This window comes from Asterias amurensis, chromosome 6 (genome assembly GCF_032118995.1).
Source record: "Asterias amurensis chromosome 6, ASM3211899v1".
Taxonomy (NCBI): domain Eukaryota; kingdom Metazoa; phylum Echinodermata; class Asteroidea; order Forcipulatida; family Asteriidae; genus Asterias; species Asterias amurensis.
In genome coordinates, this window is record NC_092653.1 from 12,852,416 (window position 1) to 12,877,077 (window position 24,662).

The following is a 24,662-nucleotide window of genomic DNA, read 5'->3' on the forward strand; positions in this document are numbered from 1 at the left end:
TTATTTACTAAAAATACGGCACTGTATAATTATTTGCATAAGACACAATAATTGTACACGCTTTATTTGAGAGGCACCCGTGTACAGTTTTGGCTGATAGTAACATGGTATTCGGTGGTTGTTTTTTTAAATAAAATTTGATTATTGTCCAACAAAAACACTTGTGTCATCTCAGATAGAACCACGAGGATAGAGGACGGATTATGCGTTGGACCCCTCTCTGTGCATGTGGTTGCATCATACTGAAGACGTGTGCCTGCTATCTGACCTTTGCACTCCAACCCCTTGAGACTGGGGGATATTTAAGTTTCCGAGTCACAAGAATCAACCATGGTTATCTGAAAGTGGGGGACGTTCCAACTTCTTCTATCCTAGCTACCTCCATTCACGAACAATGCACGTACAGACAAAGTTTTAGTGGAGTCAAAGATCGTTTAACAGCAACGCCACACCCGTAGCAACGCTCTTGAACAGATAGATACACCATAAAGCAATTCACGTGTTCATTTTGTATTATCATCTAGAAGTTTCGTGTGACATTTTGACAGAAACACTTGGCACCACTGGTGTCGTTTCACTGGTGTTATCTCCAGGCCATTGTACAGCGACGAGCACCAGTTCGCCGAAGTTGGGCTACCCGTGAGTGGTTGATTGTTTAACTGGCATTTCTAATCTCTCTTCACACAAAGGCTTTGAAGAAAGCTGGGTCCGGATATCAAAGGCGTGATACCTCCATTCACTGTGAAACACCCCCGTCGTGCATTCAGGTTATTGATGCCCGGTCCAAGGGATTCATGAACTTCTATTATACTTCTTAAAATCATTTTAAAATGGAGACTGAAAACGGGAAATCAACACAGCAGTTGACGATGGAGATTGAGGAGGTTCAAGTACAAGGGTAAGCATGGAACTTCAGGTTAATAAGATCATTGAGCTATAAATAGCTCAATCGATGTCGGTCACTTCGTACCCAAGTCATTATTTTCGACCCAAGTCATTTCGTACCTCAATATTGTCTGACTCTGGACTGATGTGGCCGGCCTTCATCATCTTTCATGTGGACATCGACTTCGATTATATTTCACGGTAATAAAAAACGACTTGCTGGAAGATCAGAGCAAAAGTTCCTCTCCAACCTCCATTCAATGATCATAGACTCATATGTTTTCGTTTTCTTAATTCATGGAGGTGGTAGAATAATTCTACCTCCATGCTCAATTAAGAAGCAATGTTCTGAGATAGTATTCCCTTCCAGATCAAACGGTTTTGATAAATCTTTGCCAAAAACATTCATTTGATGATGAGAAACGACTCTTGCCTGAATCATTCTTCATATTTCTAAGGGTCGATTAAAAGTTTGGGTTTCCGTGATGAATGCTGCGGCCAGAAATACGGTTGAACGGCTGTCGTATTCGCTAAACTTGGATGGGTACGACCTTTCTGATGAAAATACCGAAACAGTGATCTGCTGTTTTCTCTCCAAGTAGCCATTTTAATCAACTGTAACGTTCACGAATGTCTTTTTTATTTTATCTTCATTTATAGTTTTGCCTATAAATTAGCATTAGGCCTACATAAAAGGCACTGTACGCGTTTGGTTATTGTCAAAGAACATTGTCCTAACTTGGTGTATCCCATCATAAGCATAAAATAACAAGCATGTTCAAATTTGGGCTCAATTGGTCATCGAAGTTGCGAGAAAATGATGAAAGAAAAAACACTCTTGTTGGACGAATTTGTGTGCTTTCAGATAGGAATAAAAGACTTCTAGCTAGAAGTCTTTTATTATTTTAGTGAGAAATTACCTCTTGCTCAAAAACTACGTTACTTCAGGCGCGGGGTCGTTTCCCACAATGTTTTATACTATCAACAGCAATCCAATGCTAGTTACAAAGTCAGTTTTTAAGTTCATAATTGTTTTGAGTAATTACCAAACGTGTACCTTCCTTTAATACATACCCCCCAAAAAACAGTCTAGAACCCTATACGATATGAACGTGTGGATTCTGCTGCGTCATTCCTGCTCTATGCGGTCATCTGTTCCAGCACTGTTAACAAAAGTGTTCGGTTGGTGCAGTCTGCAAATGTATTTTTTTTTCATCTTGTCATTTTCTTCATTTTTCATATTGTGCTTTAAGGCAGTGGACACTATTGGTATATACCCAAAGTAATTATCAGCATAAAACCTCACTTGGTAACAAGTAATGGGGAGAGGTTGATAGTACAAAACATTGTGAGAAACGGCTCCCTCCGAATTGACATAGTTTTGGAGAAAGAAGTAATTTTCCATATAATTTGATTTCGAGACCTCAAGTTTAGAATTAATTTGAGGTCTCGAAATCAAGCATCTGAAAGCACACAACTTCGTGTGACAATGGTGTTTTTTCTGTCACTAGTATTAACTCGCAACTTCGATGACCGATTGAGCTCAAATTTTCACAGGTTTATTATTTTATGCATATGTTGAGATACACCATGTGAGAAGACTGGTCTTTGACAATTACCAATAGTGTCCAGTGTCTTTAACAAAAATGTTCGGTTGGTGCAGTCTGCAAATATTTTTTAATTTTGACATTTTCTTCATTTTTCATATTGTGCTTAAACCACTGCTTCCATGGAATGTACACAAGATTTCAATATTTACAGATGATTTTTTGGGAAAGGTATACATATTTTGTATAATAAAAATAATACATTACTGTAAAACGCATAATGGCACTATCTCGGAGAGTCTCTATGCGCTGACGTGGTTGTGGTTCTTATGGTATAAAACTTACTGATAGAAGTACAACAATTTTCGATAGTATAAAACATATCTGGAGCCATTTCGCTTCGAAGGTAGGTGGATATAGAAATTATATTATTTGTTGTCCTAAAAAAAATTGAGTCTGGAAAAGTTACTGTCATCAGATACGTTTCTTTGGTAGTATGTATTCAAATTACGGGTTAGTCTTTCAAACGTGGACATAACCGCTCCGGATGTTCGGCGATGGTCTCAAAACGCGCCCACATCTAAATTGTATCACGGTTAAAACCATCGAACGGTTCAATAAACGAAAGGCACAATTTCCCTTTAACATAGTCAACAAAATAGTATATCGCAATGAAACAGGTTACCGCAACCTTTTCGTAAAAAGCAGTGAGGATGCAGGACTGAAAGTGTACCGCCCGGTAAAGCTCTGCCTGGATTTCAACATAATGTCTGTAAAAGTTATTTTCCAGGAAATGTCTTGCACTTTACAGGAGATTGTATAGAGAGCCCGAGGGCGTTAGATAGGGAGTAGTCGGACTGAAATATGAAATGTGCCCCGGTAGACTTTTCAGCAAGCAACTCTCTTATAATTCAACAATATAAAGGATTTGGGTTACAGGGTTTGAAGATAATTATGGTGGAAAGCTTCCCTTCAAATATTACAAACTAAGGTTGTGTAGTTTTTGAGAAATGAGTAAAACAAGTCACAAAATAATTTTGGTCTCATGAGACCAAAATTATTTTAGCATGTAAAATCCCCTTAACCAGTTATGATATTATACCAAAACCATAGCATAACTGGTTAATACGTTTTTACATGCTAAAACTGAGACAAAAATTATTACTTTTACTCATTTCTCAAAAACTACAGTACCTCAGTAAGTTTAATTTCAAGGGAAGCTTTCTACTATCATGATCTTCAAACTGTGTAAGTTTAATATAAATCTGTGGACATTGTGTTTTTTGTTAGGAAAAAGTACATATACCCTTTAACCTTTGCCATCAATGATAATAACAAAACAATTGCTAGCTGGAATGGCACTCATTTATAGTATTTTACATTCCCACCCCAATCCTGCACCTTCGTCTTTAGTTTTCTATAACTCGTTCGTGCGCTAACAGGTTCCTTCAGAGAAATAGTTGTAGAATTAAAAATATATCTATGCGAGACCACACCGTTTCCAGAATGGGAAATAACTCTTGATTTCGAGGGGTCGCCAGTTGCAATTAATACGCCCAGTGATCTCTTAAATAAACGGTGACTGTCTGTTTCCTCTAGTACAGTAGTACTGGTAGCGTAGTGTAATGGTAAGCTATAGCCGGGGGTGTGATTATAAACAGTTTATATGTAGTTTATATATGGTAGAAGGCACAACAGCAATTTCCTCTGTTGTGGTCAAGTGGTCAAACACGTTCTCCGGTATGGTCAGTAGTCACATGACAACACTTCCAAAATGCCCCCGTAATCAGTGGTATTTCTGCCTCCATTGTTGTATGTCCCTTCTCTTAAAGGCACTGGGGTCGATTTCACAAAGAGTTAGGGCTATTAGGACTAGTCCTAGGAGATACACAGATTGCATGGATATTCCTAAGTTAGGACGAGTAACTGGTCCTAACTCGAGATAAGACTAGTCCTAACTCTTTGTGAAACCCACCACAGGACACCTTTAGTAATTACTCAAAATAATTATAACAGCATAAAAAATACTTGGTAACGAGCAAAACATTGTGAGAAACGGCTCCCTCTGAAGTAACGTAGTCTTTGCTCTGGAATTCAAGCATCTGAAAGCACACAACTTGTGCGACAAGTGTGTTTTTTCTTCCATTATTATCTAAACTTCGACGACCAATTGAGTTCAAATTTTCACAGTTTTGTTATTTTAACACCTAGTGAGAAGACAAGTGCTTGACAATAAGGTGTCCAGTGCCTTTAATTCGATGATCACACAGCGTCAACCGCACACCCCTAGACTTGCCACAGTCCGAGCTGGACAAGCTAAGTTGGGGCCTGAATATCATCCCATTACAATTCTTGTGAAATTGTATCTTTAAAAAATAAAAAATGTAGCCTGTAATACTTGGACAAGTTTAAAGTTGCATACCGGAGTATGAGTGTTTATCCTGAGTTTAACACCACAGTGTTATGAAAATGTCCAAGTATGCAAAGTACACAACAAAGTAGCACAAAACAACAATGTAAACTAAATATCATTTAGGCTGATGGTAACCAGGGCCCAATTTCATAGAGCCGCTAAGCACAAACATTTAATTTGCATGACATTTTCTTCTTGTTAAAAACGGGGAATATAGTAGCCCCTATACTGCATGAGCGCTAGTAAAAATGTGCACCGCATGCAACCACTGCAAACGTTTCTATTCTTGCAAAAATAAGTTCATTTTGAGTCAGAAAATGCCCTTATTCGTACCCAGTGGCCTGCGTGCAATTCTTATGGTTGAATAGGTCGAATTGAGCTATGATGATGTGTGCACCATTGTTCAAGTCAACATGCTGGAACACCATTGACTCTGGAATCTGCAATCTGCACTTTCGACCCATATGGGTTTGTGTGTTGTTAGAAAACGCTGTACAATTACGTCACCCGGTAAAAGCATGACGACGACGACGACGACGGAGTGTGCTGATGACACTGACACTGACATGGAATGGGACGAAGAAGAAGGTCCCCTTATCGTCAAGGGAAAGGGGCGAAAGGTTGGGCGTGCTGCGGTTATGTAAGTCTTTCCACTACGTGACTATAAATATTCCTGTTTATAGCTATCGGGGTTCAACCCATGTTAAAATACAAAAACAGTGTTGGCTCAAGCTTAATTCGGCTTATATATATTTAGTCAACACAAATTTGTTCAACGATTTACGTACACAATGACATTGCAAAAATGATCATCAATGCGCATTTTCAATGAATCTTCAGGACCTGCATGTCTTTCTCACCAAAACTATTTCACATTGTCATGACTCGTGATTATTGAGGTCTCGATTCCTATATTGACTTTTACTCTTCATTTGATCCCAAAACAGACCGCGAGGGAGTGACGACGGGTACCAATACAGCACCTCTAGCCGCAGCATTCGCGAAAGAACACCACGGAAATGTGAATGTAGGGTGCGTTCGTTTAGCTTCCCCAGGTCGACCCCGGCGTGTGGCGGGTTTTTTTTCAGGACGAACGTGTGCAGATAATAACCCACGTTCGTCCTAGAAAAAAAACCCCGTTACACACCGGGGTCGACCCAGGGAAGCTAAACGAACGCACCCATTATCACTGATGAGGGGTCTACTTTGTCGTAATATTTTCTTTCTAACTGGGGGGGGGGGGGGGTGGACACTTGGATAACCTTCTGTATGGCACCACCACTTTTTCACTCAATTTTAAACAAAGGGACACTCGGACTGTAGTCGTGAGAGCAGTAGTCTCGTGGGGCCAGCAGTCTCGCGAGAATACCGCGGGAATCGCGGGGAGATTCTGAATCTAGAGTCGCAACGCTATCACCGCGACAGATTTTAACGACTTGTCCACAAGTCTAGGCTCGTTAGGTTTGAGCTGGTTTTAAAACACAACTACTGAACCTAGTTTAGTCCAAACGGTCCAAGCTATACCTCTAAGGTTCAAGGGTCCATGGAGGAAGAAACCATTGGTACTTGCTCTATGCATGGAGGAAGAAAATAGATTTCTTCCTCCATGCTCTATGGTACTTTATGGTTGGTATTTATGGTATGTGTATGGAAGCAGAAAGGTAGCTAGGCGTTTCCAGAGTCGATGTTTACATTGCACAAAGATGACGACAATGTATTATATTTACCTGTCAACTCACACTATTCTCGTAGTGTTTCTCGAGAGAACCGACCCCAATCAAACAATGGGGGTAAACAGATCACACAAATGTATGGGTAGATCGGTTATCACTTTTCCATCTATTCCTCGCTTGTTTGGTTAATAATCACCATGATCACCCTAACGATCACACAAATTGGTTGGGAGCTGCTAAGTGACTCGTGTGAACTGCGTGTAACCATAGCTTAATTGACGTATGCAACCCTGGGTGGTATAATGTTATTTTGTTTATTAAAAATACAATAAACCCCCAAATCCCCAAGTTCCCCTTACCATGTTCTAACGAACGCATGCGCTCTTTAAATCTTATATACAAAGAGTTCAAAGCCGTTATGTCCATTTTCTGTTTTCTTCATTCGTGGTAAGTTGTTCCACAACACATTGGAGGCCCGTTGGGGGCAAATGTTGACACAACACCAGCCAAACCAACTTTTAAGGTTCCATTCCGATAGGCCAACCACCATGGGCATACCTACTGGCAGAAGAAACGGTTCATAGTAATTCATTATGGAGTAAGCCTATTTGCCCATCTTTGACAGCTGTTAAGATTGAAGAAACGATGTACGGCGCCTGTAAATTAGAGCATAGGTCTCAGCTCTGTCAGTGTCGGATTTTTTTCGAGACCTCTGTCAGTGTCCGAAGAGGCGGTCGGTGTCGCATGCAATTATGTCCTCTATGCAACAATATCCGGAAGACATGATTGCATGCAATCATGGTCGCCGGACGGTTTTGCATATGCAATCGTGTCCGCCCGGACGCTGATGCATAATGCAATTGTGTCCGCCCGGACACATTTGCATATCCAGTTGTGTCCGCCCCGTGCAAAACCGTCCTTGTAGTAAATGAAACGCCCTTGGTCGATGGAACACGTTCGCAAAGCACACAAACACTCGTTTCCACAGTCCCACATACACCGCTATTCCACACACCGCCATAGCGCGCCCACAATCCTAGCCCGTGGGTAGCCTAGAAGCTACAATCCCGGCCATAACTCGTTGGGCCCCCCTGCCCCCTTTCAATGTTGGTTCCATTTGCCGACTGTGTTCCGAATTACAGTCAACATTGAGCGGGGGGCGGGGGGGGGGGCAAATGTTTTGAATGTGAAGGTGAATGAGAAGTGCACAGGGAACTGTTGTATCAGGAAAGGGTGGCCCAAGCATTTTGGCCGGGATTGTAGATCCATGCATGGAAGTCACCCGGAATATCATGGGTACCAGACTACATATCTGGCCTTTTTATTGACATTTTGATTTTTAGGTTGTAAATAGGCACCGGGGATGTGAAAAATTTAAATGTGAATAAGAGCAAGAGAACAAGCACGAGATAAACAGTGTTCGAAAGGCGAGAGTATATTAATTAGATTACCGTTAAACGCAGTGGACACTACCGTTAAACGCAGTGGACACTATTGGTAATGTTTAGCATAAAACCTTTCTTGATTACGAGTAATGGGAAGACGTTCATAGTATAAAACATTGTGAGAAACAGTTCCCTCTGAAGTGACGTTAGTTTTCAAGAAAGAAGAAATTTTTCACAAGTTTGATTGCGTGACCTCAGATTTAAAGTCTCGAGACCAAGCACCTGAAAGCACACAACTTCGTGTGACCATGGTGCGACAAGGGTGTTTTTTTCTTTCGATAATATCTCGCAACTTTGACGACCGATTGAGCTCAAATTTTCACATGTTTGTTATTATGTTGAGATACACCAAGTGAGAAGACTGGTCTTTGACAATTGCCAATAGTGTACAGTGTCTTCAAATCAAAGAAATAAGAACAGAACACGGTGTGTCTACCGTATAGGTCAACCGTCCCCACTCTGTGACCCTGGTTCCCGCCCCGGCTAAGGCCACATCTTATGTGTGTTGAGTTGTGCAACAATGTGATTTGTTCTTGTGCAACAGTTTTTTTCCGCCAGCAAGGCTCTCTGTTTTGTTCATACTTCGGATCAGGCTCCGTGGTCCTTGAATGTGGTAACATGCTTACGGGTGCACCACACTGTAGCTGCGTAGTTCGCCATTCAGCTTCTCAGCTGTAAGCAAGAATACAATAGCTTACAAGTTATAGTCCGATGTCATTTATAAATGCTATATCTTATCTTGGTTCACAGATTTACAACACCAGTGGCATGATGTTGCAGCTCAGTTAACGATAACGTCGTTAAGCAAAGGTTATAACAGTGCAATACAAACATCATCAACGCAAGGCTGTATATCTTAATTCCTCGACCGCTACCAGTTTTACTCCTTGAAGATTACACATTTTTTCCTCTTAATGAGTTGGGGTGGTTCTGAAAAGAACCATTGGTTTCAACTCGACATTTCGATCAGTATATGCTCTGATCGTCTTCTTGGGATAGTCATTACATGGTGTTACCGCAAACCTTCCCATATCGCATTTCCACAATGCAAAGTTTCAAATCCTACATTTGTTCCCTTTTTTATTACCCTCCAGAAGAAGCGCTGTCCGGAAATGGCAGTTCGCCTTTGCTTTCTTGTTTCTTGTGGCAGCAGCAACTACAGTAACTTTGGGATTACTTTACTACTATAAAGACATAGATGACGTCATCATCAAAATCACCGATGCACCGACACCAGAGGGTCCGAGTGGTCAATATCAATACGCCAAGGCCGCTGTGGCGGCCGATGCTGGAGCATGCTCAGAAATAGGAAGGTATAGCTCGACTACGTAATAAGCCGAGTAACAAAAGAAACGCCTCCTTTTTTTAGAGGCCGCCTCCCTTTTTTTTTTTCTTTTTTTTTTTTTTTTAAATTATGCACACTTTTTTTTTTTTTTTTTTATTTATTCTTTTTTTATTTATGAAAATGAAAAAAGGGTTATTTTAAACGATCTCAGCTAAAACAATCTGAATGTCTTGTCTGAATGTCTTGACCAAAATGTTTCATTTATGTATTGTGTGTTTGAGCAAAAGACAAAACAATGGATATTTGACATTTTTAAATAACCATCTTGAAATAAAAAGCCCCTCCTTCCTTTTTTGAGAAACCCGGACGCTAAACATGTTTCCTTTTTTACTCGGCCATAAGTTTACTTTTTTATTTTGTTAACTTTTTTTAAGGAGTACCCCATGAAAAACAAGCATAATATCCCATAGGGATAGCTAAGTGCTTATTTCAACAGACCATCCCACGGAAAAAACAAGAAGAAAAGAAAGGAAATAATGCATTATTGGACTATGCCTCACTCAATAGAAAGTGATGAGAGACACAACAATTAGCATCACACTGCAATCATAATTGCCGTAAAACAGGACATTACAGTTTTATGGCCTTTGCTATCTATATACTTCAAGTTGTTGGCTGGCGTAGTGAATTGACCACACAAAACCAGTTCAAATGCAATGAATGATCAATTGGGGTTTATTTATTGGATACAATTGGTAAAAATGTCAAAGACCAGTATTCTCAGTTGGTGTGTACACAACTTCAACAGTTTAATTGTTTTAGAAAAAAATACTACAGCTGTTGCAACCTGCCCACCAACCAAAAGTATGTATAGAACAATGCAAACAATTGTTAATGGCCTGACGTTTCGAACCTCTTTCTAGAAGGGAAGATGTATGTAATATTATTGCATACATCATCATTCACAGTGAGTAGAGATTCATGTCATGCCCAAAACCTTGATTTACAAAAGGTATCAAAACCCTTTAAGGTAATTGTTAGCTCTTTTCGAAATCCAGCCAAGGAAAGCAACTAACGTGAAAATGGTTTTCCATTCTAGGGACATGTTGATGAATGGCGGGTCGGCTGCCGATGCTGCCATTGCAGGGCTCCTGTGCGTCGGGCTCCATAATGCGCACAGTGCCGGCATCGGTGGTGGTTTCTTCATGATGCACCATAACGCTAGGACTGGAACCACCGAAATGCTGGATGCCAGGGAAGTAGCTCCATCGGCTGCCACAGAAGATATGTTTGCCGACGAAGCTCCCGACGCATCTCTATTTGGTGAGTGTACATGTATTAATACAAACCCCATATACCTTATCGCAAATACTCGGTACGTGGAATGAGGTGCATGCTGGTCTAGCTAGCTATCAAATTTGATCACTAGCTAGACCAGCATGCACATCATTCGACAGTTTCCGCGTGCGCAATGGTATTTGCGAAAAGGTCTATTTTGACCCTCTGCTCTGAAGTCATAATACGTGGACACACTCTGCCCATGGTCTGCCATTTTTGGGGGAATTCGAAATACATGTAAAGCATGCGTGTCTTAACATCTAACCGAAATGGCGCAACCAGGTTTTAGCAGGGTGCCTAATTCCACTATAAAATAGGGAGAAAACAGAGCGTCGGACTCGTTAATATTTTGCAGACCCTCAAAATATTATATTTTAGATATATTTGAGAGCCAACGAAAAGGGATACAATGTAAATACTTTGCCCATTTAACTTTCAGATTATTTTCAATTTTTTCCCAGATGACCCCTATTATTATTATTACTATATTATTATTATTATTAAATATTATTATTATTTATTCGGTATAAAAACACTTACAAAATACAAATATAAACAAAGCAAAACAAAAACTTTTACTGGCCATATATTAAAAATATAAAATTACTTACAACAAGTCTATAAAGACATTAAGAACATTAGACAACAACAGAAAGAATACTAAAAAGCAATAATGCAGAATGAGTTTGTCGTTGTATTTGACAAGTTATCGTTTACGACTGCGCGGTGTTCCCGTCTTTATTTGTTACAAACACTTAAAGGGAATGGTACACGTTTGGTTATCAAAACAAATATTAATTTAAAAACTGACTTGGTAACGAGCATTGGAGAGCTGTTGATAGTATAAAACATTGTGGGAAACGACTCCCTCTGAAGTAAAGTAGTTTTTGAGAAAGAGGTAATTTCTCACTAAAATATTAAAAGACTTCTAGCTAGAAGTCTTTAATTCCTACCTGACAGCACACAAATTCGTCCTACAAGGGTGTTTTTCATCATGATTTTCTCGCAACTTCGATGACCGATTGAGCTCAAATTTTCACGGGCTTTTTATTTTATGCACATGATGGAATTCACCAAGTGAGAAGACTGGTCTCAGACAATAACCAAGTGTGTACATTCCCTTTACTACCCCTTCTCTTACAACCAATCACACATTAAACAAAAGGGTGGGCGTTTTACACATGTATTACTTTGTACAACTCGGTGCAAGGTAACATGAGTTCGGGAAGTGTTATAAAATTTGTGGGTTTTGTAGAGTTTTGTCTTGTGCATTCGACTTTGGGTGAATTTATGGCATTGAAGATAGATAAGACTACAAAGGTGGCCGGCTTAATCTGTGTTCTCTGTCACCATAATAGGACTGACTACTGGATTTTGTTTTCTTTTGGGTGATAACACTGTCGCGACTTTAAACAAGCCAATATTTGTACAATACGGAGTGTGCATTATTTCACATATAAGGGCTTTATTGTCTGCGAAAATAAAAATAACTTCTCTCGAATAAAACATTCTCTCTTGTTAAAAAAAACTGCGTTTAAAAATAAAATTAACTGCTCTAATAAAAATAAAATATAAAATAAAATAAAAAAAAGTCTCGAAAACAATGCCACCAAAAATAACGGGCTTTTGTATATTCATGCCCTTAAAAAACGAATGAAAGGTCACGTCAACATTAGTCATTTTAACTTCTATCGTGTATTTTTATTTGAATAATTAACTAACTCAAACGATTTAAAATATTGAATTGAATTGAATTGAATTGAACTGAATTGAAAAGTTGGTAAAAAAAACAGTGGAAGCTAGTGGAAGCTAGAAGTAGATGATGCAGAAAATATAAATAACTGCTTTTGGAAATGAAATAAAAAAAACTCGAAATGTTCCCTGTGAATAAATCGAACGAATGCTCTGACCAACGATATCACTTTAGAGAGAAGTAACCTCGTTTTACCTCCCAATTCATGCAGGTGGTTTAGCCATTGGCGTTCCAGGGGAGATAGCAGGCTACTGGCTGGCCCATCAGCGTTATGGAGTCTTAACGTGGCAGGAGCTATTCGAACCATCCATTTCTTTAGCTGAGAAAGGTTTTCAAGTTGGGAGGGCACTCGCTTCTGCCATTTCAGCTCAAGAGGACGTTATAAAGGCGGACGCCAGCATGCGGTGTGTATAGTTCTTGAACTTGCTCTATGAGTTCATGGTTAATCTTAAATTATTGTTAATAATTATTCTTCTTGACCTATGTTCCGTATAAAATAGTTTGTTTTTCAGTCATTTTTAGATAAACGTCTGTTCACGGTTGTATGGGTTCTGACCGGCACACCCCGAGCAAAGATATTTACCGAAAATATGAGAACGCCAGCATAGTGCTATTGATAGCTCAGGTGGTAGAGTGCCGGCAAATTTATACTGTAATCGTTTGTTCAAATCGCGCTTTTAGTCAAATTGTGTTTATTAAATCCTTAATCACATTCTCGTTATAATTCATTTCAAGATGGTTTGATTATGATCTGGATTATTTTCTCTCAGTTGTTACAAACAAGTGAATTTATATTCCAATCGGTTCAGGATTAAATGTACATTCGGTTTGTTCAAGGCTTCGCTCGGTAATAGTTCATGGAGGCTCTCTCCTCAACAAAAAATCAAAGCCCCATGCCGAACTAAAGTGCTCGGTTCCGACGAAGCCATAGGCCCTTTTCGAAACGACGGCTTCGGTTTTGGATTCGGCTCAGGCTAGCTTGGCCCCCCGGATGTTTTTACAGTTTGTGCGTGCTTGGGGTATCTACGCGCTCAGGGCTTCAGACGAGAGAACAGAGCTTCGAGCCGAATCCAAAGCTGAAGCCATGGGTTCGAAAAGGGCCATAGATTCTGCCCTTCATACGACGAACTTCTTATATTAGCGCCAGCTTTTGACTCATCATCCTTGAGCCCATGTACGTCTCCCATGGGGGACAGAATCTCCCAGGGACTGATTTCCCTCATGACACCAAAACATGAGCCAAAGCCCCAAATTTTCTTTAGAACTGCCCCATAAAAAAAGAGACAAATAATAATGTTCAGTATTACTATAGTGATATGTATTGTGACATCACACTTAACTTAACACTGTTGTAGTTTCTTAAAAGATCAATTTTAGCTCTTTGTGAAATCGGCCCCTGGTCATTATTGCTATATAACTGCCATTTTCTCATTTATAATGTGTTACAGCGAGATCTTTCTGAACAGCACAGGCGGTCTACTTCGTGAAGGTGATAAGATGACGAGACCTAAACTGGCAGAGACGTACAGGAAAATATCGCTAGAGGGCGGAGATGCTTTCTACGGAGGCGATCTTGCAGACGATATTGTAGCAGATGTTGAAGAAAGAGGTTGGAGCTATTTTTATAACCCCCTGAGATCAAAGAATGTAAATCGGTGCACTACTCTAAGCCAATAGGTCTTCTTGGGCATCAACGGGGCGATGTTTTGGGCTAGTGTCATCGTATGTTTTTTGTTGGAGGGGTCTGGGAGGGCACATCGCTTTGATGACAGTTTTTAAAACTTTTGCCTTACCCTGGACGGCCCCTGCCAACAAAGAATTATGTCCGAAGATTTAAAATAAAAAATAGGGGTCTATTGATAAACAAACCGCCTTGGTTTGTATGGACCGTCGAACGGTAGAAAAACGTTAAACCGTGTTAACAGAACTGATGTTGAGACAAAATTCAACATTATCTGCAAAGTGTCAGTAAAAAAAACCAATAGTTTTCGAATACAAATCATGTGACATTGTCACAAACTGCGGCCATACGTTTGTGTTTTGCATTTTTGGCTTTCCATAGATGTCCAACTTTGTTTGGCAAAAACTCGGGCTGTGAGTGACGTTTCAGTTGAACGTCTGGTAATCATGCGCACGGTGCACAAAGTCTAAACGATACGAAGTGTACTAGATGGCGCCAAAATAAGCACTTTCTTTGTACGGACAAACCTTTACTACATTTTTAAATTCTTAATTTCTATGCGTCAAAGCCACTAGACACTTTCGGAACAGAAAAAAAAAGTTCACAGATTTACAATTAACTTGCAGGGTTTACAGAAGGTAATGGTGAAAGACTTCTCTTGAAATATGATTCCATGAATTGCTTTACTTTTTGAGAAAACATTAAAACAATATCAATTCTCATTACGGATTTATTTTAAACACATGTCATGACACGGCGAAACGTGCGGAAACAAGGGTGGGTTTTCCCGTTATTTTCTCCCGACTCCGATGACCGATTGAGCCTAAATTTTCACAGGTTTGTTATTTTATAATAGGTTGTGATACACGAAGTCTGGGCCTTGGACAATACTGTTTACCGAAAGTGTATAATGGCTTTAAACTCACATTAGGCCTATTAGTTACATGGTTTGGCAAAAGTGCAGGAACAATGTTATCAGTCCAATGTTTTTCAACAGAACCAGTCTTTTCGAAACCCTGTTTTTGTATTCCTTCTAAACCATTTTTTTTATTAAATCTTACCTACCAGGTGGTATCATTACGAAAGAGGATCTTGCCCAATACCGATGTAAGAGAAGAACAGCTCTGATGATCGTGGTTGACGATGTTCACATCTACTCACCTCCTCCCCCTGGGAGTGGTGCCGTCTTTTCACTGGCAATGAACATTCTTGAAGGTAAGACCTTTGACTGATAAGAGTGACGGGTGACTTGTGGGTTTGTTCTGCACTCTAGCCAATGCCAATGTCCGAGGAAAATCTGTCCACCGGAGACGCTGTCCCCTATAAATTGTGGGAAATTAACATGGGCTGGAGGAGTATAAATCAAAAGAGGGTGCAATCAGAAGAAGTTTGTTCACAGGTCGCCAAATGGGGGAAATAACTTCCGCGGGGCTTTGAAACGCTAGGTGGCAGTAGACTCACCGGAAGAAAAATACATTGTGAAGTTTCGAGAATGCAAACACTATTCCCCAATCAATCGATTTACCTGACAAGTTTGCTGCCACCAATTGTCCCCAAAAGTCGTGGTTTATTTCTTTCTGAGGGAAGTTTAAGCATAGAAAGTGTATAGTTGCAATTCGAGGCCAATCTTCGGCATTGCTGTTTCACATTGACAATGTGCCCCTCCCCTCCCTAATCGAATCAGACATGTTTAGTAGAGCGGCAACGGGGGCTTCCATGTGTCATATATATGATACCATTTGTATAATCTTTCATTTTTGGAATCACTGCACCCCAGAATGTTTTCCATGAAACAAACTTCCCATAATGTTGCTCTCGTTCACCCAGACTGATCAGAATTTCCTTCCTTCACACCTGTTCTGTGTAGGATATAAATTGAGTCCCGTGAGTATGGCCAACACTGAAAATGCAATCTTAACAACGCATCGAATGGTCGAGTCCTTCAAGTTTGCTTACGCCGGACGCTCCTTCCTCGGTGATGAAGACTTTGTGGACGTTAAAGAGGTGAGAAGAATTATTTGAGAGGTCTGTTAATCCATTTTTGGTCGGTCACTCATCTTGATATACAGGTAACCCCCCCCCCCCCCCCATACAAAGAAGAACACCCTATACAGAGGTTCTGCATAGATAAAGAGTACATTCTGATCTAAGGTCGGGTTTGTCACTGCTTTGTTTATCGTTGTTTTGCTGTCCTCTTGTTTAAAGGAACTTTAAATAATCGGTATGAACAAAAATCGTACAGATCACAGATTTACATAAAACTTACACGGTGTTATGATGATGTTAGTAGAAAACATCCCTCTGAAAATGTCATAATTATTTTGATGAGAAATAAATAAAACTAAATTCCCGTTCGGAGTTTATGGTCCAGTTAGCGTTTTATTAATTTTTGTATAATCGATGTCATGTAAAATGTGTTATCGTGGCGGATTACATAAAGTGCTTCCACTGCCAGCAATAGGAGACTTTGGGACGCTAGGTGGCAGCAGACTTACCAGGTAAATTTCCATTGTTTACGTAGTTTTGAGCATGCGCACATTACCGAGAACAGTGGATTTTACCTGGTTAGTCTACTGCCACCAAGCGTCCCAAAAGCCTCCCATTGTTTCGTTAGCGAAACAAATTCTGTGTAACGTGCCTTTCAAACAACCTTCCTCTAAGTAAGCGATATTTTAGCAAATATCAGGATCTTGCTACAACGACAGTTGACTGTATACATTTTAAAATTAGCTAATCTTCGTGTTCCCTTTATCCAGTTGGTAGCCAACATGACGTCACAGGCTTATGCCGACTCGCTGCGTGCGCACATTGATGATAACGACAGTCACGATCCTTCCTACTACACATCGTACTTCAACCGGCCAGACAGTGGCACGGCACACTTGTCGGTTGTTGACGGCAATGGTAATGCCGTGTCTGTGACGAGTACAGTCAATACATAGTGAGTATAAAATGGAGATACCAAGAAGACGTACAAATGCGTGTGTTTTTCTGTCATTATTCTCCTGCAACTTCGATGACCATGAGTCAAGTTTTTCACAGATTTGTTATTGTTTAAGTGATAATGCTGGTCTTTGACAATATAGTTACTAAAGGTATGCATTTAAAGCTGTAGTTTTGATTCCACTTTCGCTTTATTCAGCGCTTTGATCTCGATGAAAAGACGCTTTAAAAATTCAATGCTATGTTGTATGTAACATCGAAATCAAAGTAACATCGAAATCCAACGTAGCAATACAAATCATAATTATGTACAGTTTATTTAAGGGTGAGGTTTTTTTCTCTCGATCTTTTCAATGTTTAAGGACTTAATATTGGAGGTTGAAGATTGTCAGAGGTTACACATCCATCCATCCAACTCAGCCCATTAACCCAGCCCCAAAACACAACACTTAAACTCCAAACAAACAAACCATGTTTAATTTCTGCAACAGAGCCTGTTCACTTTTTATATAAGGAAATGTTTTCTTACATTAGCATTCACGAAACTGCCACTCCAACAGTTTTTCCTTTCCCAATGGTTTTAGCAATTTTTGCCATGATCATTGATTAATCCAATCTTTTTAAAATTTCCTTTCAAAACCATTCCAAAAGAAGTAAAAGTAGTAACATGAAAATAATGCATTTCCTTTTATTTCGGTAACGTCATGTCTTTTTACAACATTTTGGTCGTTTAGTTTTAAAAGTATGTCATGGTAACATTGGTTTTCCCTTAAAGTCACCTGGAAGTGGAATTTTTCAAAATAAAGCTTTTGTCACTAGTGTTTTGATGAGTTGAATGTGAATAAACAGTTAACTAAGGTTTTAAAAAATCAGTTCTTATGTTATTTACAAATTTAAGAGTAGACCCCGACCCGAGAGGGCGCTGTTCGTGACGTCAATCGAGGCAGACTTTGCCTGTAATGCGTAGAGTAAACACAAATGCAAAGTACATTTACGGACCAAGTCGTGAGTTTGTACGTTTCAAAAAAAAAATGTTTTTCCCGGCAATGCCGACCAGGTGTATTGCTGCTGAATGCAGAAAACACTTTTTGAAATGTACCAACTCACGACTTGGACGTACATGTACTTTGCACGTGTGTTTACTATACGTATTGCAGGTAAAGTCTGCCTTGAATGACGTCACAAAAGGGGGAGGCGGAGTCAGTCCCCCAAACAACTTTATATGTTTTTTAAACATATAAATCGTGACAAACAATTACTAAAAAAATTGTTTTATTGTTCGTAAGCATATACTCTTATGTTTGAAAGAAAAAAATATATATTTCCAAGTGACTTTAATTTCTGTATCCATCACGTCTTTTTCCACATTAAATTTGTTATATTTGTCTAGTTTTGGCTCTAAGGTCCGTGGTAATCGAACCGGAATCATATTCAATAATGAGATGGACGACTTCTCGCAACCCAACGCCACAAACTTCTTCGGTCTTCCACCGTCTCCAAGCAATTTCATCCGGCCTGGAAAACGCCCCATGTCCTCCATGGTTCCAGTTATAGCTATCAGCGAAGATGGAACCATCAGGTTGGTTGTTGGGGCGTCAGGCGGTTCGCGTATCACCACAGGGGTCGCACAGGTAATTCATAAAATCCTTCAAGGCACTGGACACTATTGGTAGTACATGTGATTCAAAATAATTGTCAGCGTACAAAACTTACTTGGTAACAAGCAATGGAGAGCTGTTGATAGTATAACACATTGTGAGAAACGGCTTTCTCTGAAGTGTAGTTTTTGAAAAAGAAATAATTTCTCACTCAAATAATAAAAGACTTTGGGCATAAAGCCTCTTTTATAGAACCCGCAAGTTTCGTGCATTCAGGATGTTTTTCAGATTTGTTATTTTCTGCGTTATGTTGGTGTACACCAAGTGAGAATACTGGTCTTGAACAAATACCAAAATGAACAGTGCCTTTTGAGATACGAAACAAAAGGTTTAGACAAAATAAAACACCCAATAGAAATCTCCATGACTTGGCAATCAGCACGGTGTATTTGTTGACTGGATAGCCTCTGCAACGAAGGACTATTGTCGAAGTGGCTAGGCTCAACTCTATAAGGAACACGTTGCCTTGGATCGGTCGAGTTGGTCTTTGAAAAGCGTTTGAAACCGTTTGTTATGAAATGCACATGGCTAGAAAGATATTTTAAAGGTAGAATCCACACAAGTATCACTCGAAATTGCACGGCTTTCTCTTTACGTTGTCGCGAACTAACACGGTCGGCCATTTTATGGAGTCAAAATTTTGACTCCACAAAATGGCCGGTCGTGTTTCTTCGCCACGTAAAAGGATTACAGTGCAATTTCAAGGCATGTCTGTGTGGATCATTACATTCTACTTTTGAATTACCTATCTAACCATTGCATTTCATAACAAACGGCTTCAAACGCTTTCCAAAGACCAACTCGACCGATCCAAGGCCAACGTGTTCCTTAAATGTGATGATTTCTGACATAACATTATTTTGTTTGCAGGTTTCTGCGGATACATTATGGTTCGGTGACGGCATAAAGGAAGCTATCCAACGCAGACGTCTTCATCATCAACTTGTACCAAACAACGTGACGTATGAAGCAGGATACGATCAGGTGAGTGCAAAGATGGAACGTCATTGGTCAATCGCTAGTTTTGGTCCAATTAAAACAACTGTACTATCTTCTCGTTGTGTACTCATCTTACGGTTCACGCTATTGTTTCCATTTTCTCGTCCGTCTGTCATGTTCCTCAATTGCGCACGCCAAAGACCAACCTTTCTTTATAAAAAGACTTGTGCATTCTAGGGCATTTCCTGACAGGCAAGAAACCACACTTGCCGTGTGGCAGATTTCACGTTATATTTCATATTGCACAAAAATTATATTATATTTTATTGACCAATCCAACAGCGGACGAGCCGCCAATTACAGGAAAAGATAAAAAACAATTAGAAATTATTCATATAGCCTATAAAAAAAACAATCTGATATGTACAAAGTTAACAATAAAAATAGAATCATCTTAGGAAAGAAAACTTACTAAAGCACACATTGAAGATTAAATAAAATCAAATAGGGAACAGAAATAGACCACCATGAACGACTGTGAAAATATATTAAAAATATATTTTAAAAGCAAAAGCCTACATTAAATTATAAAATAGAATAAACAATGAAAGACAACGGAAATTACAGCTGAACAAAGTTTGAAATGTTACCCAATCTTCATATCAACAAATGAAATCCGGTATGAAATGTTTCTTCCATTTGGCTTTGAATGTATAAATCTTGCATCAGTGTAGTCACTTTTCTTCACAATACTGCACATAAGGTTTGAATCAATGTAATGATTAAGTGGTGGGAGACTCCTGAAGGAAGTTTGTTTGGTGGAGACTCCCGATATTTGTGTAACAGAGTAGTACTGAGTATTAAGGAACCTGAATATAATGTAACAACAAATTATTACGTAAACCCACAAGGGAAAACATAACAAACACTAACAGGAGAACACTCTATTTGTTTTACCGATGCTGTATTTAAATATCTAGTTTACATTTGAAGTTTCTTGTGAATTCCCCATTTCTCTATAGGACGTTATTGACGGTTTGAGAGAGAAGGGAAACTTCCCTTACGAGTCCGGTAGTAACTGTGTGGTTCAGGGCATACTACGAGATTCAGATGGATTCCTAAATGCATACAGCGACGACCGGAAAGGAGGCTACCCGGCTGGCATTTAGATTACACTCTTTGAGGAAGTTTAGGGGAGTATTTTGAATACTTGTTTTTATTGTGGTGTTAGCCTATTGGTATTTTAAAAAGCTGTTTTATTATGGAGCTGGCCAATCTTAGTTATGTCTTATCTAGGATATTACTACAGTTATTTGAATAGAATTGATTTGAACTGGAAAGGAGACTATTCGACCGGTTTCATAAACTACACTCACAAGTGGAAATGGCAAGTAAAGACGACTGTAGATAAGACTAGCCAGCTGTTTTTAAAAATTCTTAACATTCCTAACATCTTAACTTGGGCTCGAATCCCCAACAAGACTGGTTTCAAACTTTCATTTAGAATAATTAAGAATAGTGTACAACAGTGTTTTATTGTTAAGATTTTCTGTTTGATTCTGTGCTCTAGTGTGAAGAAATTGTTGAGTTTCCTGATTTGTCTATCATTTGTAAACTTAAATGCACTGGACACTATCAGTAGTTACTCAAAACACATGTAGGTTTTAGCATACAAACTTATTGTTAACGATCAATGGAGAGCTGTTGATCGTATAAAACATTGTGAGAAACGGCTTCCTCTGAAGTAGCGTCGTTTTCGAGAAAGAGGTTATTTCTCTCAAAACATTCGAACTTTGTTTCGATACCTCAGAATTTGATGTTGAGGTTTCGAATTCAAGCATCTGAAAGCACACAACTTCGTTTGACAACGGTGTCTTTTCTTTCATTATTATCTCGCAACTTCGACGACCAATTGAGTTCAAATTTTCAGAGATTTGTTATTTTCTGCAAATGTTGAGATACACCAAGTGAGAGGACCGGTCTTTAACAATTACCAAATGTGTCCTTGTCTTTTAAGGATTGGTAGAGCTGACTGAAAGGATCACAGAGATAGCTTTTGTTGTGTGATCAAACGTATATTTTTGGGATGAATCAGTTGTGCGTCAAGAGAAGGTAGTAAAAAAAAAACATGCACAATTTTAAGCATGTGGCCACAATGCTGTTTTATTTTGGTTCTTACACCTGAAATAAGCTGTTGCATTTGGTTTCATTATAATTTGGTTTTCAGATACTGTGACTAATCAAGTAACAATGACTTCTTTAGAGTGACACTGTCACAGGAAATAATGGTTTTAGTTTGAACTCAATGAACAGTATATAAGCTATCAGACATTACAGTAAAGAGTTATGTTTTATCCTGTATCCACCTTCAGATTAGCCCATGAACTTCATGTACACTGGCTTCAATGTTGAAGGTCATGGCGCATGGGCAAAAGGTGGCAAAGTGAGGTTGACCTATCCCCCTAAAGTAAGCTTATTCTGCAATGTAATGTTTACTACCCCTGTACAGTGTGTGATATTTTTTAAACATTACTTTGAGAGTAGGAATTTTCGTGAACAGAATTATTATAATAATTTATTTGTAATGAGTTGAGTATAATGCTGTTTAAATTTGTAAGTTTGATGCTTAAGAAAGAATTTAAGTTATAAACATCGAAAACCAGCTCTTATAACTATACATTATAATACGAAGGATTATTCAATTGTCAAGCTTTAAAGGTTTTTAGATACAGTTTTCTTAGCACAATACCTCATTTTAGAGGGGCTGTTTCACAGAGAAAAAAAATGCTTCAGTATGAAAGTGATCCTGACAAGTGGAATGTCGCTTAATTTTAGATTAGGATGGTCATGGGTTCAACTGCAGGCCGCATTGTCTTATATTCTCACAGGAACCCAACCAAGCATAGAATAGTTATTAGTGACCACATTAAAGGAACACGTTGCCTTGGATCGGACGAGTTGGTCTATAAAAAGCGTTTGTAACCATTTTTTATAAAATGCATATGGTTAGAAAGATGTTTTAAAAGTAGAATTCAATGATCCACACACAAGTTTGCCTCGAAATTGCGTGGTTTGCCTTTTACTGTGCGAACTAACACGGTCGGCCATCCATAAATGGCCGACCGTGTTGGTCGACGATGTAAAAGGAAAACCGTGCAATTTCGAGGCATGTTTGTGTGGATCATTGTATTCTACTTTTCAACATCTTTCTGATCATATGCATTTTATAACAAACGGTTACAAACGCTTTTCAAAGACCAACTCGACCAATCCAAGGCAACGTATTCCTTTAATTTTAAAACAATAAAGATACATGTTTCGGTGGCGCTGGGTGGCAGCAGACTTTGCACGTAAAACCCTATAAGATGACTGTTATTCAATTTAGTTTGTTTATTATATTTTTGTTTGCATCATGACACAAATCGTTCGTGTACAAGATTTCTAATTTTACAAAGACAATCCTTTTCCCCAAAACTTATTTGTATACTTTTATTCCAAAAATGACAATATTTTGTAAAATATCCGCTATATATTTTAAACATTGTTTCAGAAACAGAGTTTTAAAAGAACATTCAGGTAGAAAAACAATTTAATGTTCCCCTTCTGAGGTATGGTAAACACCGGCTGACGAGCGCACTGTTTTGGGTGTCTAGTGAAACTTACCCAAACCATCCACCGTATCTCGAAATGGCACAATGTTTTAGCATGATATTTTGGATATTTAGACGATGTGTATTATTTTCATCAGAAATCTAGGGCGGGGATGAGGGAACAGTTTTTATTAAAACATGCACATAATACCCACCAAGAGTGCCTATACATGTTTACGTCATTGCCCTAATTTTAGTTATCATTATTGGTAGCACAGTTCAGATATGCATTCGTCATAAAACGTTCCCAGATTTGATTGTTGTTTAAGCGCTCAGTGTGAAGTGTTCTCTTATCAAAAGGATAAACATGATTTGGAGATTTTTTGTCAGTGTATCAATTTAAGAGAGCGGTTTCGTGTGTGTGGCTTTCAACTGACAATGTCTAAAGTCTAGTTTACTTTTATGGGTTGGCCAAGTGTCGTTAGAGTTCGGTTGACGGGCACTGATTGAAAAAAAAACATGTACACAACATTGTTGCGGTAAATTGTATTAAAAGTATTAAAAGGTTAATGATTTTTTTTTTTGCGTTTAGTAGTCTGTTGCTTCAAGACCCGGTTAATTTTAGTGTTTTTCCTTGGGAACAGTTTAACTACATAGAGGGCGCTGTGCATGAAAACTGTGTTAGGAAATTCGATGATTGGCCGTGGATATGGTCAGATCCTGTAAGCACAAAAACTTGCTCAGCACATACAAATAGAAACAGTTTACCAAACAAAATACGTTTAAGTTTACATTACTGTGAATGGTGCCGGATGCGCCTGACTCAAATTTTGCTCAGCAAATAAATTTGTTGTAACTGCTGATGACCACTTAGATTTTGCCTAGCAAAGAAATGTGTTGCAACTGATGCCCCACACAAAAGATTTACTTTTATAGCACAGAAATTTTTCAACATTATTTTCTTAATGAAGATGGACCAAGTTCTCTAGAAATCACCCTCGTGTGTGTGTGTGTTACGTTATTGATGAAGTCAACGCTGCAGCAGTTGCTGAATCTTTTCGAAACCACGGTTTGGGCTTTGGTTTAGGCTCCGGCTTGGGGTCTCGCTCCACCGGAAAGCATGTTATTTCGGTATGAGGGCTTCAAAACAGCCGGACGGAGCCTAAGCCGCAGCCAAGACCATTTAAAAGATGAGCCAAAATCACCCATCAGGCCTTCAGAAATTTCCTTCCAGCAGAGTAAAGTGCAAACCGCCGTGCGCCCTCTGTTGGCCAAATCACTGCTATCTTCAGGCGGCTAATACGCGGCTATGACTGGATATCCTTGTCATCATGCGTTAAAGAGCACGTCTTTAGCAACAGCCGTAGCCGTAGCGGTAGCCACCAGTTTGCATACGGGCTACGCTTCACTACACGCGTGTTTGTTTGTCATCTGTGGATTTCCTTTTTTCGGTGGGAGGGTGTTTTGGGGAGAGGTGTTTCGGGTGTACTTTCGTCCAATGATCTGTTTTAT

The 24,662-nt window shown here is 39.2% G+C and overlaps 1 protein-coding gene across 2 annotated transcripts; it reads left to right on the plus strand.

The window, feature by feature from the left end:
* Positions 1–293: 293 nt before the first annotated feature.
* LOC139938557 (glutathione hydrolase 1 proenzyme-like) lies at positions 294–23,720 on the plus strand. Of its 2 annotated transcripts, none has more exons than XM_071934129.1 (11): positions 294–898; positions 9,058–9,276; positions 10,348–10,571; positions 12,551–12,743; positions 13,788–13,948; positions 15,089–15,235; positions 15,888–16,024; positions 16,777–16,961; positions 18,354–18,594; positions 19,492–19,605; positions 20,583–23,720. In XM_071934129.1, the coding sequence occupies exons 1-11, from the start codon at positions 831–833 to the stop codon at positions 20,727–20,729; spliced, it is 1,836 nt and encodes a 611-aa protein (XP_071790230.1). In that variant the 5' UTR covers positions 294–830; the 3' UTR covers positions 20,730–23,720. The 2 variants fall into 2 exon arrangements, with proteins under 2 accessions (XP_071790230.1, XP_071790229.1); XM_071934128.1 differs by lacking the exon at positions 294–898 and adding an exon at positions 5,331–5,485.
* Positions 23,721–24,662: the final 942 nt, after the last annotated feature.

Excerpts from the sequence above, each read along its gene's own strand:
- LOC139938557 (XM_071934128.1), top strand. The coding sequence starts at position 5,364 with ATGACGACGACGACGACGACGGAGTGTGCTGATGACACTGACACTGAC. Across the intron at positions 18,595-19,491 it reads TCACCACAGGGGTCGCACAG|GTTTCTGCGGATACATTATG; the intron begins GTAATTCATAAA and ends TTTTGTTTGCAG. Across the intron at positions 19,606-20,582 it reads ATGAAGCAGGATACGATCAG|GACGTTATTGACGGTTTGAG; the intron begins GTGAGTGCAAAG and ends ATTTCTCTATAG.